Consider the following 15,830-nt stretch of genomic DNA (forward strand, 5'->3'; position numbering starts at 1 on the left):
AACCTCGTGGGCCTCTTCCTGCGCATACCCAGAGAGGTCCAGGACCGCGAATCTCCGTACCTCCCGGACCGCAAGATACATGGGCATTTATTTCGCGGATCGAAGGAATTTCCCTGCGGAAGCCTCCAACCACAAATTCAAGGCCAGTGACTACCCTTTAAAATGTAATTCTTTGGCTGGGAAGCACTTTGGGGCAACCTAAGGACATGAAGGGTGCTACATATATGCAAGTTCTTTTTTTTAATCATTACATTTGCCATGTACCTCTTTGAAAAAAGAATAATTGCAGGAACGCCTGCTTTTTTTTTTACACTCTTTATAGCTCTTTTGGTAATGTGCCTGCTTTGTACTTTCACTATCTCCCATTGGTTGTGCACTGTTCTATCCGCTATTTTTTTCTTTCCAATTGATCTTTTTCATCTTGCTGTAATATCTTTGTTCACTCTCCTTTTCAATTTTTATATTAAATCTAATTGTGTAATACTCGTACACCGGATGTTCACCAAATCTTGATTACATATTTGTCCTGCTTTGTTTTCCAGTGTTTGATCTAGCATTCATCATCGTAGGTAGTCCCTTGAAGCGAGGATGACTTGCTTCCATGCCAAAAAAGGATGAGTTCACAGGTGTTTCAATGAAGGACCTAATATTTGAGGTTCCGAACTATCTCCTGAAGGGTGGAAGATGCCTGTGCATGGATTTTTTTAATGTGTGGTGACCGTTGCACACCAGCCACCACACGGGCTTGACAGAGCTAGATCTTGGTCCAATGGCAAGGATTAACCAAGACGACTGGAAACCTGCTCTGCTGCACGGATCTAGTGCGCACACATATCGCAGTGTGGGCTGGCCCGTGTTGCCCCTGGGTCCTCGGCTCTTCTGAGCCCCGAACTCTCTCCTCTCCTGGGCCCCAATCACGTCCCTCTACAATCTCTCGCCGCTCCTTCGCCCCAACCTTGCTCCAATCACTGACGTAGAACTTGATGACATCCCTCTTCGCTGCCGTCGCCTTCCTGCACCAGCTTGCGCTCTTCCTTGCAGTTGTACACTGCCACACTGCCCATGGTCGGCGCTCTTTTTATGGCCCCAACGTGCCGCTGATGGTGGCTCTCAGACCATCAGATCTAGCATTACCTGCAAGCCAAACAACGCTCATTAATTTTTGTTTCCTGTCAGCCAATTTTCTATCCATTTTGCTATATTTCCTCTTGTACCATAAGCCTGAATTTTGTAAGAAGCCTCCTGTGACACACCTTATCAAACAGCTTGTGAAAATCCATATACAGGTATATCAAATCTACTGTATTTCTTCCAGCTATGCAATAAGGTATCACTTGGAAAAGCTCTCTCAAATTTGCACAATACAACTTTCCTTTAACAAATCCATGATTGATTAATACATTTTTAAATGCTCGCTAAGTTTACCCAAATGGTGAATTTTAAGAGTTGGACTGACAGACTAACTGGCTTAGTTACCCAATGGAAAGGTAAGGTAACTTCGATGGTATGAGACGTGATTGGCTAGAATAGACTGGTGAGTTATACTTCAAGGGCTGACGGTGGATAGGCAATGGCAAACATTTAAAGATCACATGGATGAACTTCAAGAATTGTACATCCCTGTCTGGAGTAAAAATAAAACTGGGAAGGTGGCTCAACCGTGGCTAACAAGGGAAATTAAGGATAGTGTTAAATCCAAGGAAGAGGCATATAAATTGGCCAGAAAAAGCAGCAAACCTGAGGACTGGGAAAATTTTATAATACAGCAGAGGAGGACAAAGGGTTTAATTAGGAGCGGGAGAGTACAAGAAGAAACTTGCCAGGAACATAAAAACTGACTGCAAAAGCTTCTACAGATATGTGAAGAGAAAAAGATTAGTGAAGACAAACGTAGGTCCCTTGCAGTCAGATTTAAGTGAATTTATAATGGGGAACAAAGAAATGGTGGACCAGTTCAACAAATACTTTGGATCTGTCTTCGCAAAGGAAGACACAAATAACCTCCGGAAATACTAAGGGACTGAGGGTCTAGTGAGAAGGAGGAACTGAAGGATATCCTTATTAGGCAGGAAATTGTGTGAGGGAAATTGATGGGATTGAAGGCCGATAAATCCCCGAGGCCTGATAATCTGCATCCCAGAGTACTTAAGGAAGTGGCCCTGGAAATAGTGGATGCATTGGCAATCATTTTCCAACAATCAATCGACTCTGGATTGGTTCCTATGGACTGGAGGATAGCTAATGTAACACCACTTTTTAAGAAGGGAGGGAGAGAGAAGGCGGGTAATTATAGATGGGTTAGCCTGACATCAGTAGTGGGGAAAATGTTGGAATGAATTATTAAAGATGAAATAGCAGCACATTTGGAAAGCAGTGACAGGATTGGTCCAAGTCAGCATGAACTTATGAAAGGGAAATCCTGCTTGACAAATCTTCTAGAATTTTTTGAGGATGAACTAGTGGAGTGGACAAGGGAGAACCAGTGGATGTGGTGTATTTGGACTTTCAAAAGGCTTTTGACAAGGTCCCACACAAGAGATTGGTGTGCAAAATCAAAGCACATGGTATTGGCGGTAATGTACTGACGTGGATAGAGAACTGGTTGGCAGACAGGAAGCAGAGAGTCGGGATAAACGGGTCCTTTTCAGAATGGCAGGCAGTGACTGGTGGGGTGCCGCAGGGCTCAGTGCTGGGACCCCAGCTATTTACAATATTCATTAATGATTTAGATGAAGGAATTGAGTGTAATATCTCCAAGTTTGCAGAGGACACTAAGCTGGGTGGCGGTGTGAGCTGTGAGGAGGACACTAAAAGGCTGCAGGGTGACTTGGACAGGTTAGGTGAGTGGGCAAGCGAGTGGCAGATGCAGTATAATGTGGATAAATGTGAGGTTATCCACTTTGGTGGCAAAAACACGAGGACAGAATATTATCTGAATGGCAGCAGATTAGGAAAAGGGGGGGGTGCAACGAGACCTGGATGTCATGGTACATCAGTCATTGAAAGTTGGCATGCAGGTACAGCAGGCGGTAAAGAAGGCAAATGGTATGTTGGCCTTCATAGCTAGGGGATTTGAGTATCGGAGCAGGGAGGTCTTACTACAGTTGTACAGGGCCTTAGTGAGGCCTCACCTGGAATATTGTGTTCAGTTTTGATATCCTAATCTGAGGAAGGACGTTCTTGCTATTGAGGGAGTGCAGCGAAGGTTCACCAGACTGATTCCCAGGATGGCAGGACTGACATATGAGGAGAGACTGGATCGACTGGGCCTGTATTCACTGGAGTTTAGAAGGATGAGAAGGGATCTCATAGAAACATATAAAATTCTGACGGGACTGGACAGGTTAGATGCAGGAAGAATGTTCCCGATGTTGGATCTCCAGAACCAGGGGACATCGTCTCAGGATAAGGGGTAAGCCATTTAGGACTGAGATGAGGAGAAACTTCTTCACTCAGAGAGTTGTTAACCTGTGGAATTCCCTACGGCAGAGAGTTGTTGATGCCAGTTCATTGGATATATTCAAGAGGGAATTAGATATGGCCCTTACAGCTAAAGAGATCAAGGGGTCTCGAGAGAAAGCAGGAAAGGGGTACTGAGGTGAATGATCAGCCATGATCTTATTGAATGGTGGTGCAGGCTCGAAGGGCTGAATGGCCTACTCCTGCACCATTTTCTGTGTTTCTATGTAATGTCATATTTTGAGATTTGGCCTTGAAGGGATTTTGTCATCAGGATCTGGTGACGTATCCACCACGAGTTCTGGCAACTTTATCAGAACTAAAGCCTTTTCTACAGCTATATCTAAACAATTGTTTCACAGCCTCCTCTAATATTTCTATGTTTTCACATTACCCATCATTTGTATAAACAGATGCAATATATTTAATGATTTCACCATACCTTCGCAATTAGACTCCCCTATTGTGTCTCAAATTCTTTTTTAACTTTCTTATATGCTTATAAAAGACATTAAATATGGGTTCAATAAATGATTCAGTATCTTTCTCGAGAGAAAAAAGATTAATGATTCTGATTAGCCAAAAAGATGAGATTAAGGAGAAAGTTTGTTAAATCTAATGGTGTTTTCTGCTTCTAACCAATTATGTCCCACACGATTTGCTTAATGAATATTGGTAGTTAAAGTGAATATTTGTTATCCAACAGGAGACTTTTTGTGCATTGTAATCTAATAACTGTGCATATTGCCCATTAAGAGCTCTGAATTACTAAACGGGGAGGGAAATAGCAATCTATCCAGAGATCTGTCGAGTGGCAGGTATATATGGCATATTTTCCATACGTTTTAGTTCAGTTTCTGTTAAATGTAAAGTTGGACTCCATGGGGTAGACAATAATTTACCCACACTCACATACATGCATCACATTAGTGGACCATAAGAAATATAATGGAGAGATTTTCTTATTTCCTGCACAGGGGAATGTTCAGTTCCCGGGAGCATTGAAGAGGAAGAAGGGGCTTAGATCCATTGAATAAGGTTTCCACCCCGCTATATTATGCTGGGATTTTCTTGACATTCCCATCTGGGCCTTAGCCTGGAGTCAACTTAGGTACGTAACCATTCAGATCAGGCAGGAGGAGACGTTCACATCCCACTTTCCTGGTCACCTGACCGTTGGATGCTCCAGTGGAGGGTAGTCCCAAGAAACCAAGTGTTCGGGCTTATGCTGGGACCAGAATCCTGGGAACAACCCGAAGTTGACTAGCAGACAGGTAGGGACCTGCCTACTAAAAAATGTTTTACTCTCCCAGGACAATTTTCTGAGCATTGGATGTCCTCTGGCAACTGCTTGAAAGCCGCACCTATTTCTGTCGCTGGATCTCGGCGTAAGGTCCTGCCAAGGGAATATTTTTATTGCTACTCTCCTCCAATGCTCTGCTTTTGTCTAATATGCTTGGAAATTCATTTTCCTATTAGTTTTCACCTAAATGCTACAATCTGACGGCGTGGATAGGAGCACATGCTGTGCGACCCACATACTGTGAACCCGAGTAGAGTGTTGGGGGAACACCAGAATTACAAATCACCCACCAAAACGCATCTTGCTTTCTAGCCAATCATACAGAATACTGCTTTTGCCCTGTTGCTTCCACGTCTCACTCTACACCCCTCACACAACCCCTCCCTCCCCCCACCAACACCCATGCAAACAAACACCGCTCTGGGATTCTGAAAATGCTGCTTAATTGGCTTGACTGGATGGGATCAGTGCCAAAGTTTTCATGGTTGACTGTCCGTTATTCTAATAAATCTGAGTCACTATTATAGCCAGTTGGCAGTGAATTTAGAATATGCAGATTTGGGAAACATACATTTTCTAAAACTATAAAAGTGCCTTTCTGCTGCTGTAACTGGTGAGGCACCAGCATGATTCATACCTGTGAGTTCCCTTTTTGATTTACTAACACAAAAATCCCTTGTGATAAAAGACTGGTGTGGCTGTTGTAGCAGCGTCTTTAACTTGATAACTTTTCAGTGTAGGGAGATGTCTCCCTACCCCCACCTATAGCAGCCAGCCCATCAGAAATTCAAGTGCGTTATGGATAATTGGTGTCTGAAAATCCAGACAATGATGTTGTTCATGGCCAATTACCCTGCTTGCTGAATGGACTCCTTGTGTCGGAATTTATTGTGAAGTGCTGTGGATCAATAAGCTTCACTAAATTTTTTAAAACCTTCATGGAAGTCAACAACAACAAATTTTGCTTTCAATACAAAAATAATTCTGGCTGTGTTTGGTTCTTTGATTTTCTTTTTCATTTTCCTTTTTTTAGTAACTGCTGCTGTTTAGTGATGCATACTGCAGCAGATTGCAGCAGAGGGACTTCCAAATTCTTCTCATTGCTTTTGAGTTTGTTCTGACGTCATTTCCTTTGTAAGATCGCAGCTTTGCCTGTTGCCCAGTTTGAAAATCGTCCCGAGAAAAATGCACTACTGTTCGGACGTCTTTACTGTTTCAGTAGGAGCCGACAGCTTTTTCACTGCCCTCTTGTGTAGTCTGCCTCTCAAACTTTTCAGTTTCAGTAATTGATTCCCAGCGCTGGAATTGAGAGGGCCTCACAGGTGTAGCCTAATGGATTGATGTGAAACCATGCGAGAACAGAACATGTCATAGGACAGGGGATCATAGATTGAAGGTATTTCATGGAAGAAGCATCCAGACTGGATTCTTTTTGAAGCACATGCTAAATATTATTTTTTACTTTTTTTAAAATAACTGAATTTCCTTTGAAATGAAATATACGTGCATGCATGAAAAAAAGTAATCTGCAGATTGCCATTCGGGCTATTCCTTAAGAAATTGTGATCTCTGTACGTTTATTGTTAATTGGGAATCTCCTTCAGAAGAGGCAGTATCTTGGACATCCGTTGATTCTTTTTAAACTAGAAGGGAGATTTTCCTGGGTCTACGCCCAGGTGCACTGAATCGCCTGAGCGCAGGAAATATTGGAAAATTGGGTGAGTTGGATCGCATGTCTGTAAAGGAACTTGGCCAATTTTCCCCTCATTCCATTTTGTGGATACTCCAAAATGAATCCGCATCTTCAGGAGAGGAGGAGGGAAAATAGTAGCAGATTTTCCTGGGTCTCTGTGCTGAGCACAGCAGATGCAGAGACCCAAGAAAATCTGCCACTATTTTCCCTCCTCTCTCTCCTGAAGATGTTGATTCATTTTGGAGTACAGTTTCATGGGTGGTGTCAGATCTCTTATACCTTGCTCAAGTGGTGACTTTTAAGCCTACGCAGTCCATATCATCAGGTTATTTGATCTTGGAGACCATCACAGCTGAGCCAGACCTGGTCTTCAGCTGGCATTCACTTACCCTTTCATACATGAGTTGCTGGATGGCAGTCAGGAATGAAAACCTAAGGTCATTTTACCCCACTCTCAGCTCAAGGATGCTGACGCAAATCTTAGTACCCTCTGTGTTACCCTGGCTGATATGAGCTGGCGTTGCACAGACTAAGGATCTAACTTGGAACCTTCCTGGACTGTGCTACCACACTATGTAGTAAATTTACCCATTGTATTTTCAGGAAACTACCAATTGATTTCTGAATGTTTTGAACTCAAACATTAGCAGGTGTTAGTTAATAGGAAGAGCCCTGATAAATGGCATTCTTGCAGTTGGCCTCTCATCCAAATGTGAAGTACCAATCAAATTTCCTGCAAAGGCAATCATATATCCATTGCATAGTTACTGTGGCAGCGAGTGTGGTTATTTTCATTGAAGTTGAATGTTCATTGGCTAGAATATGTTTTTCAGAATACAGATGTAGTAATATGTGGAACAGACCACACTTTTTTGCAAGAATATTTAATTATTTGATACATTAAAATGGCAGGCATGTCATTAGTGTTTTAGTAAAGAAAGACTTGCATTTATATAGCACCTTTCACGACCACCGGACATCTCAAAGCGCTTTGCAGCCAATGAAGTACTTTTGGAGTGTAGTCAGTGTTGTAATGTGGGAAACATAAAGTGTAATGGTGAGTGCTGCTAGTGGACCTCTCTGAGATATCGTTCACTCTGATTGTCAGGAAGGTTTTAAAAAATATCTCATGAAACATTCTGATGAAGGTAAAAGTGACAGCAAGAGATGGCTAGAACTTGGTACTTCAATAAAAAGCAAATTAAAAGAAAATGGAACCAATGTGTGCTCATGCTAGGTGAGATGTCATACTGGGAAATGTTGAGAGTGGGTTGTAATTTAAAATACACATTATAATGACCTGGATAACACAAGTAAATGGAAGCTGATGAAATTTGTTGGCAAAATAAAAATAGGGAAAGCAATGGAAACTGCATTTCCCATTCACTTTTTTCCTCTCCGTAACAGCTGTACTTCTTGGCTGATGGCTGCCTGTTTAATGCCTCAATCCCCCTACCCTGGATGATCAAATTATCCTTCATCTTCCTCCCCAACCCTTCTTATCCCCTCCCCACCCATTTCTTTCTGTTTCCCCCTCTCCTCCTTGTTCCTCTCTTTCTCCACATTGGTTCCATTATTCCCCACCTTCTAACTCTGCTTAACCTGAAAAATTCAAATTGGATTTGCCTATCTTTCTGAAAAGCCACAGGAGATTAACCAGTAGTAAATTGTGGATAGTTATCATTGATATAAATTTGAAGTATTGTAGATTGAGATTTAATCATTGTAAGGATTGTTTTAGCACAAGTGTCAAAACAATAATGTTAAAAATCTAGGTATATGCATTCTATGGAGTTTATTGGAATGTTATTAGCAGGTATCCACTTTAAATCCTGTTAATTTATTTAAAGGAATTTTAAATAGCCATCAAAACTAAATGATGCAGTAGGAAGAAGAGGTGCAGAGGAATTAAATTCAAAAGGAACCGATTGAATTACAAATGACAGCATTGATGGGGTAAACAGGAAGTTCTGGATAGGTGATTCCAAACCTGGATTTTAAAAGACTGAAGTCAGCAGGAGAAAGGAACGAATGAGAAAGGTGAGGAGTTCCAGTTTTGAGATCATTGAATGACACAAGTTAGAAAATTGTTTTTCCTCGAAGAACATATTGGAACATGCAAACTCAGGCAGTTCACCTGCAGTTACTGCATCTAAATGCACTGTGTACTGAATTATCACATGACCTATGTCAGGAAAAAACATCTCAAAAATAATTTATGGCTGAAGATTTTTTTAAATTGTATGGAGATTTATGTTTAAAAGTCAACTCTTATTTTGTTAATCTTAGCCTTGGCTAACTAAGGATATTTAATGTTTTTAAGCACTTAATAACAAAAAATAAATAACATTTTCTAATCTTTCAGTTACACCTACCAGAATGTACAGCAATGGGAATTATTTTTGTTGCTTTTAGTTTATGATGTAGGCACAAGATCATTCTGAAAAAATCCTTGGAATTATAAATTAACTTTATCTTGAGGCAAAAGCATCCAATAGTGTTGATCTCTTCTCTTGAGTTGTATATTTTCTCAGCTGCTCACAGTGGCATTGAATCAAGAAGGAAGTAGTGTTGGGGAAAGGGAAGGGCAGGTGGCCTATTATAACTTCTTGAGCTTTTGAATTGAACAGCCTTTTCAGTGATACTGTAAAACTATGTAGTAGGTTTGTCACCTATTCAATTTTGGACTCGATAGTTTTTTTTGTAGACAGCCATAAATTTCTAAAGTATAAGACTGACAACAAAAGTCTAGTTTTTAAAACAAATATCCATCCCTTTTTCCCCACTTGCTACTTTGTTTCATCATGTAAAGGTTTTAACTAAAAATTAATTTTTCAATGAATTCGAGGGAACCGTTAATAATATCAGTTAACATGAGGACCAGGAAGGGAAGTTGAATGAACTCGAAGGGAAGAAGGCATAATGAGTTGAGGTGGAGATTGAAATTACTGAGGATGAGAAGGTGCTTGGTGCAATGACTGAGGGAAGAAAGCAGTGAAGAGCTCTGAGAAATTTGGCGTGGTATTTGGGTGGCAATAGAGAGCGAGGATTTTAAAAGCAAGGTGAGGGGTTGAACAGGTGAGATGTTCAAAGGAAGAGAAGGTGCATAGAAGGAGGAGGACAGACTAAGGTGTGATTTGGTGATAAGTGCCACACCGCCACTGCGGTGGTTTGGGTAGGGCAAGTGGTGGAATGTATAGGCAGGCGGGGGAGGCTTCATTAAATGGGAAGGTGTCAGCGCCTGTCAGTCAGGTTCTCGTCAAGGCCATGATGTCGATGCAATCATCCACAATAAGCTCTTGTATGGAAAGGACCATAAGTGAATGGACATTCTGGAGGGAGATGCTGAGAGAGGCGGTGATCGCTGATCCATTGGCAGAATCTACAGGATCATCATTGGGAGGGGTAAGTGGAACAGGATAGAGATTGGCATGATTAGCCCCCAGTGGTCCTGCTGGGTGGGAAGGTTGGCGAGAGTAGGATGGGGCAGTTAAGGTTGCTACTCGTAAGGAGGCAGCTCTGAGTGCCTCGATGGGCCCCTCGGAGAGTGCTAAGAGAAGCACAGAGGGAAAAAGTAGGCTTATCTAAGAGGGAGTCAAGCTTGGGATGGTGGCAGGAGAGCAAGAAGGCCGAGGAGTGCTGTTAGGGTTAGGATTTGGGAGGGCAGATTTCCTGAGGGGAAAAATGAAAGGAGGCATGATGACAGGATGTAGGGGCCTAGGAAAGGTAGAGAGAAAAGGAAAAAAATAGGAAATAGAAATGATGGGCTTGGGTCCGGAGCAGCAGCCAAAACGTGCACATGATTGGGCACGGAAACTCATAAAAACATAGAAAATAGGTGCAGGAGTAGGCCATTCGGCCCTTCGAGCCTGCACTGTCATTCAATGAGTTCATGGCTGAACATGCAACTTCAGTACCCCATTCCTGCTTTCTCGCCATACCCCTTGATCCCCTGAGTAATAAGGACTACATCTAACTCCTTTTTAAATATATTTAGTGAATTCTCGAGTTACAAGGGCAAAGTTACAAGGCAAGATTAGGATAGATATGTCCTGGTAATAAACGGGCAGTAGAGAGGAGACAATAGGAGGGAGTCAGAGGTCCTGTAATGGGATAAATTTGACATCGGTAGGGTGGAGTCAGCGTGGAGCATTGATGAACTGGTGTGCAGGGCAAGTGCGTCCAGAAGCTATTTGGAAGGTACAATATAGGAGGTATTTCTGTGGAAATGAAGAGCCAGGAGGCTTGCTACACTATAGCAAAATAAAGCTGAAAAGCCAGTAGGGCAGTCATACCACAGCAGGTAACCACAGCAGTGGGGGATAGGTTGTAAACAAAACAAAGTTACCTTAAAACTTAAGCAACTGAATAGCAGATCAGGGAGTCACAACAGCTGAGTTTAACAGTGTAGTCGAGCTGAGATGCGTGTCTTGACGTCCAGGAATCTGGAAGCCAGTTAGCCCAGGTAACTTTAAACTTGTAGTTAGGGCTAAAATTAACCCACTTTTAGAGCCAGGGGAACTTAACCTGTGGGAGAAAAGAGATTAAGGGAAGAAAGGGCTAAGCTTAGAGTTGCATAGCAAAGAGCTCCCAAGGGTGTTGCCCACCCAGGAGCCAGCTTCCCTTGTTATACTGTTGTTAGCTCATTTAATGCAATGAAACTGGTGATTGGAGGCTGTGCCATCATAAATGGAGAGTGCTGCAAGTAACCCACTATCTCTATTCAATGTCAAGTTAGACGGAGTCTACCCAGGCTACAGAGAAGTATAGCACCTGACAACACGAAATAGCTAGGAAAAACTGCTAGATTTGTTTAGGATATAGGGGCTCAATTTTCCCCAGTTATCTGCGCCGTTTTTTTGGCGTGCGCTGCTTTTTTTGCCATAAATTAAAATATCCAAGTTTCCCTAAATTTCTCTGCCAGCGTAATTCAGTTAGTTACGATTTTTTGCGTCGTAGGGGGCGTAACCTGATGTCTGCGCCAGTTTTTCACATTTAAGCAAGTTTGGCCAACTTATATTTTTCCAAGGACGGCGTATGTGACCACTCCCAAAAAACCTTCTGGGCACTTATGAAAATTCAGCGCACATTAAAAAATCACGCAGAAAGACACCATTGTTTTTAGGCGAAGTTTTGGAGTGAGTCAAGAAGGCAAAGAATAACCATCATGAAGCTTAATTTTTTTCAAAGTCAAAAAGGCGAAATGGAAGTCTAATGTAATTCTTTAATTTTGTTTGTTTTTCAAAGTACCACGCCACCACCGAACATCTCCTCACCGGGCTCGAGGGTCAGAGCATCGGCCGGCAGAATCACTCCTTCGCCTGGACAAAGGGGCTCGGGGCTCGGCTTCAAAAGAAGCCCAGTGGGGTCGGGGGGTGGAAGCCGAACTGAAGGGATGAGAACCCTTGGGCTATATAGCAGCTTCAAAAGAAGCCCGGGGGGGAGAAATGCCAAGCCCCTATGTCCGGGTGAGGGAGCGATTCTGCCGGCTGACCCTTGAGCCCAGTGAGGAGATGTTCGGTGGTGGGGTGATACTTTGGGAAAAAAAATCAAAAATTAAACAATTGCATTAGACTTTGTTGCTTTACTGAATGCCTAGCCTCCCATTCTAAGCAAGCCTATTGCTCATGCGCAGACCAGGGTGTGATCCATACTAGGATGTCGACCTTGGGGAGAGAGATAGAGGAAAGAAGGTGTGTATGCTTTCTCCTGTTTTGAGGTTGTTGCAAAGCTACAATGTAATTATGGGGGCAATATTGACCATGCCATACCTCGTGCAAGCCTTCTGTATGAATGTGCTGCGGAGGAGAAGATTGATTAGACATCATCATCTGAGGAACCTCAGAGCACATAGGATGATGGGCAGGAGGCCTTTACCCACATCGGCTATATCGAGACAGGCATTCATACCTGCATCTGAGTGATGCAGACTGTGTGAGAAGGCTGCATTTCCACAAAGAAGTTGTAACCAAGATCTGAGAGTTAATAAAAGCAGACCTGCGCCCTCGAAGTGTTAGGTGGGCTGCTTTGTCAGCTGAAGTAAAGGTTAACGCTGCACTTTCATTTTATGCACCTGGATCATTCCAGGCCACAACTGAGGATTTGTGTGCCATTTCTCAACATACAACACACATCTGCATTCAGCAGGTGACTGCTGCACTATATGCCCGGAGGAATGACTACATAAAGTTCCCCATGACCGCCCAGGCAATGCGTGACAGGGCTGTGGGCTTCTCCAGGATTGCTGGCTTCCCAAAGGTACAGGGCTGCATTGATTATACCCACATCACCTTGCGAGCACCTTTGAAGGATTCCGAGATGTACAGGAACAGAAAAGGCTTCCACTCTGTGAATATGCAGCTCGTCTGTGACGACATGCATTACATCATGGCAGTTAATGCGAGCTACCCTGAGAGCACCCATGATGCGTTCATCCTACGTGAGAGCGCTATATCTGCCATGTTTCAGCAGTAGCCAGAAAGGCAGAGCTGTTTGCTGGGAGACACAATTTATGGACTCGCCACCTAGCTCATGACGCCCTACATGTAACCTGGATGGAAGCTGAGCGGGAATGCAACATGTCGCATGCATAATAGAGTGGGCTATTGGCATCTTGAAGCAGCGTTTCCGATGCCTGGACCATTCCGTAGGCTACTTGCAATACTCCCCTGACATTGTTGGTCAGTTCACTGTTGTTTTCTGCACAACTTAGCCATCATGAGGCAGCAGCAGTTGGTAGTAGAAGACCCACCTAAGGTGAGAGTGGCTGATGATGAGGAGGACGAGGACATAATGCAACTAACTGAACCCAGGGCACGACGGCAGAGGAGGGTGGGCTGCTGTGCCCCTTTAAGGATTGCTCGAGCCTTACGCCAGCAGTTCATCCGTGAACGCTTTGCTGCCTGAAGGCTCAGCGGCAACTATTCCAAATGGACCACAGTTACAGTTTGGACCTGTTCCGTAATGTTGTGTTGTGTTAATGGAACAAATACTGGAAATTATTCTTCTTTAGTTCAAAAACTTGTGTTAATAATGGAACACAGTTAAACGCAGAAATCTGGAAGTTGCTGTCCGATTTGCTCTGCTGCACAAACTTCACTACGCCAGTACTCGCCGAAAGATTCAGAATTAAAACATGAAAGGCGTGAAGTTGCGGTACTTTTCCATTAGTTACCCACTAAATACACGAGAAAAAGTTCGGGCTTGTCCATTCAGGTGTAAGTGAACTTTTAATGGCGTGATAGAATTTGAGACCACACCTGGAGTACTGTGTATAGTTTTGATCTCCTTACCTAAGAAAGGATGTACTTGCCTCAGAGGAAATGCAACGAAGGTTCAGTGGACTGATTCCTGAATGGGCGGGGGGGAGGGGGGGATTGTCCTATGAGGAGAGATTGGGTAGGCCTATATTCCCTAGAGTTTAGAAGAATGAGAGCTGACGTCATTGAAACTTAGAAAATTATTAGAGGGCTTGACAGGATAGATACAGGGAGGGGAGAAATTTCTTCACTCAGAGGGTGCTGAATTATTTGGAATTCTGTACCCCAGAGGGCTGTGGAGGCTCAGTCATTGAGTATATTCAGGTCAAGGGTTTTTTTTTAGATTTTTGGATATTAAGGGATATGGGGATAGTGCAGGAAAGTGGAGTCGAGGTAGAAGATCAGCCATAATCCTATTGAATGGCGATGCATGCTCGAGGGGCCAAATGGCCTACTCCTGCGCCTATTGCTTATGTTATGGAAAATGCTACAAGTAACCCACTATCCCTATTCCCAATGTGAAGTTACAGGGAATCTGCTCAAACTGTTGATGACCAGGACTGAATCTGCAGACATGTAGGGTTGAATGTGTACGCAATGAGCTAAGTGAACCAATTCACCCTTTTCTCGTATCTCATTTTGTTTCACATTCTCAGCTTATATTTTAAATCTGTTTTCTGTTGTAGCATAATAATTACAGGATCTGTGGTTTGAGGCTTTTGAAATCATGCAACTCCAATATATATGTGTACTGCAGGTGGTAAAATCATTGAATAAAATTGTAGGATCTATTCTTACTTTTGAATAGCACAGTTAAAGGGACTCTGCAGTACCTGCATGTTAGGATATTTTCAAAGTCACCTAACTGAGTCTTGGCCAATTGTGTCTGAGTATCCTTTGCAAAATCACAGGTCCTTAAAAGTCATTCTTTTATGCAGTCTGATTGAAGATGTGGTGATTTAACAAAGCTTGTTTTATTTCCCCATAGGATTCTGGCATTGATGAACAAATTAGCTGGTGGCGGAGACCATGCCAGGAATTGTGATTTTCAGGCGACGCTGGTCAGTGGGGAGTGATGACTTGGTGCTGCCAGGAATCTTCCTCTTTCTCATTCACACTACCTGGTAAGAGCTGATTTTTCAAAGAGGATGAAGTGGTGTACCCTTATTGTATCTGACCTATTTTATAGACCGGCAATGGAGGTGAAACCTGATTAGTAATTAGGACCCTGTGGAAATGAGATCGTCACAATTATCTGAACATGTCTCGAAGGCAAAATAATTAAAGATTGGGGCTCAAATTTGCCCAGGAGTTGCTCCGTTTTTTTTGGAGCAACTTGATTTTTCTGGAGTATCTTAAAAATCCCCATTCTGCACATTCAATTTGCGCCAGGGTAAGTGAGTTAGTTAGGATTTTTTTTAGTTTAGTTTTTTTTTTCAAAAGGGGGCGTTACCAGCCACCTACGCCTGTTTTGGCCATTTAAGCCAGTTTGGACAGTTAATAGTTGCTCCAAACTAACTTAGGCCAGCGTATGTGGCCACTTATGGCCACACAGAAAACCCTTGTGAAGAGTTAAGAAATCAGCGCAGGTAGCCAGAGATAGGGGGGGAAGGGAAGCGGAGAGGACCTTGCAAAGCACTAAACACCTTACAACAACATTCCAGAAGCATAAAAAACATAAGTTTTATTTTTTATTATTTAAGTCCTACCTTCCTAACTCGACCCGGGAAGTCAGCGGGCCGACTCCGACGACTTCCAGGACTTCTTTCCGAGGACTTCCAGGACTTCTCTCCGTGGACTGACTTCTCTCTCCGCGGGGCGGGGCTGCTCTCTCTCTCCGCGGGGCGGGGCTGCTCTCTCTCTCCGCGGGGCGGGGCTGCTCTCTCTCTCCGCGGGGCGGGGCTGCTCTCTCTCTCCGCGGGGCGGGGCTGCTCTCTCTCTCCGCGGGGCGGGGCTGCTCTCCGCGGGAAGGCAGCGGCCGGCCGGTGCAGCAGGCCACTCTGCCCGGGATAGGGGCGGGTCGCGTTGCGTCCCACGCTGCAGGCACGCAGCATCACAATCATGGGAGGAGCTACTGCGCGTGCGGACAGCTAACGTCGCTCTTTTAGGCGCAGGG

The 15,830-nt window shown here is 43.5% G+C and overlaps 1 protein-coding gene across 7 annotated transcripts in view; it reads left to right on the forward strand.

The window, feature by feature from the left end:
• The window catches only part of dagla (diacylglycerol lipase, alpha), a 519,984-nt gene that overhangs the window by 271,101 nt on the left and 233,053 nt on the right, over window positions 1-15,830 (forward strand). For 4 of the 7 annotated variants that reach the window (XM_070899843.1, XM_070899842.1, XM_070899845.1 and 1 more), the window contains 2 exons: window positions 8,306-8,495; window positions 14,703-14,838. In XM_070899843.1, the coding sequence (XP_070755944.1) occupies window positions 14,744-14,838 (95 nt within the window). In that variant the 5' untranslated portion in view covers window positions 8,306-8,495; window positions 14,703-14,743. The remainder of the gene's footprint in view (window positions 1-8,305; window positions 8,496-14,702; window positions 14,839-15,830) is intronic. The other 3 variants (XM_070899844.1, XM_070899847.1, XM_070899848.1) reach the window with 1 other exon arrangement.

This window comes from Pristiophorus japonicus, chromosome 14 (genome assembly GCF_044704955.1).
Source record: "Pristiophorus japonicus isolate sPriJap1 chromosome 14, sPriJap1.hap1, whole genome shotgun sequence".
NCBI lineage: Eukaryota > Metazoa > Chordata > Chondrichthyes > Pristiophoridae > Pristiophorus > Pristiophorus japonicus.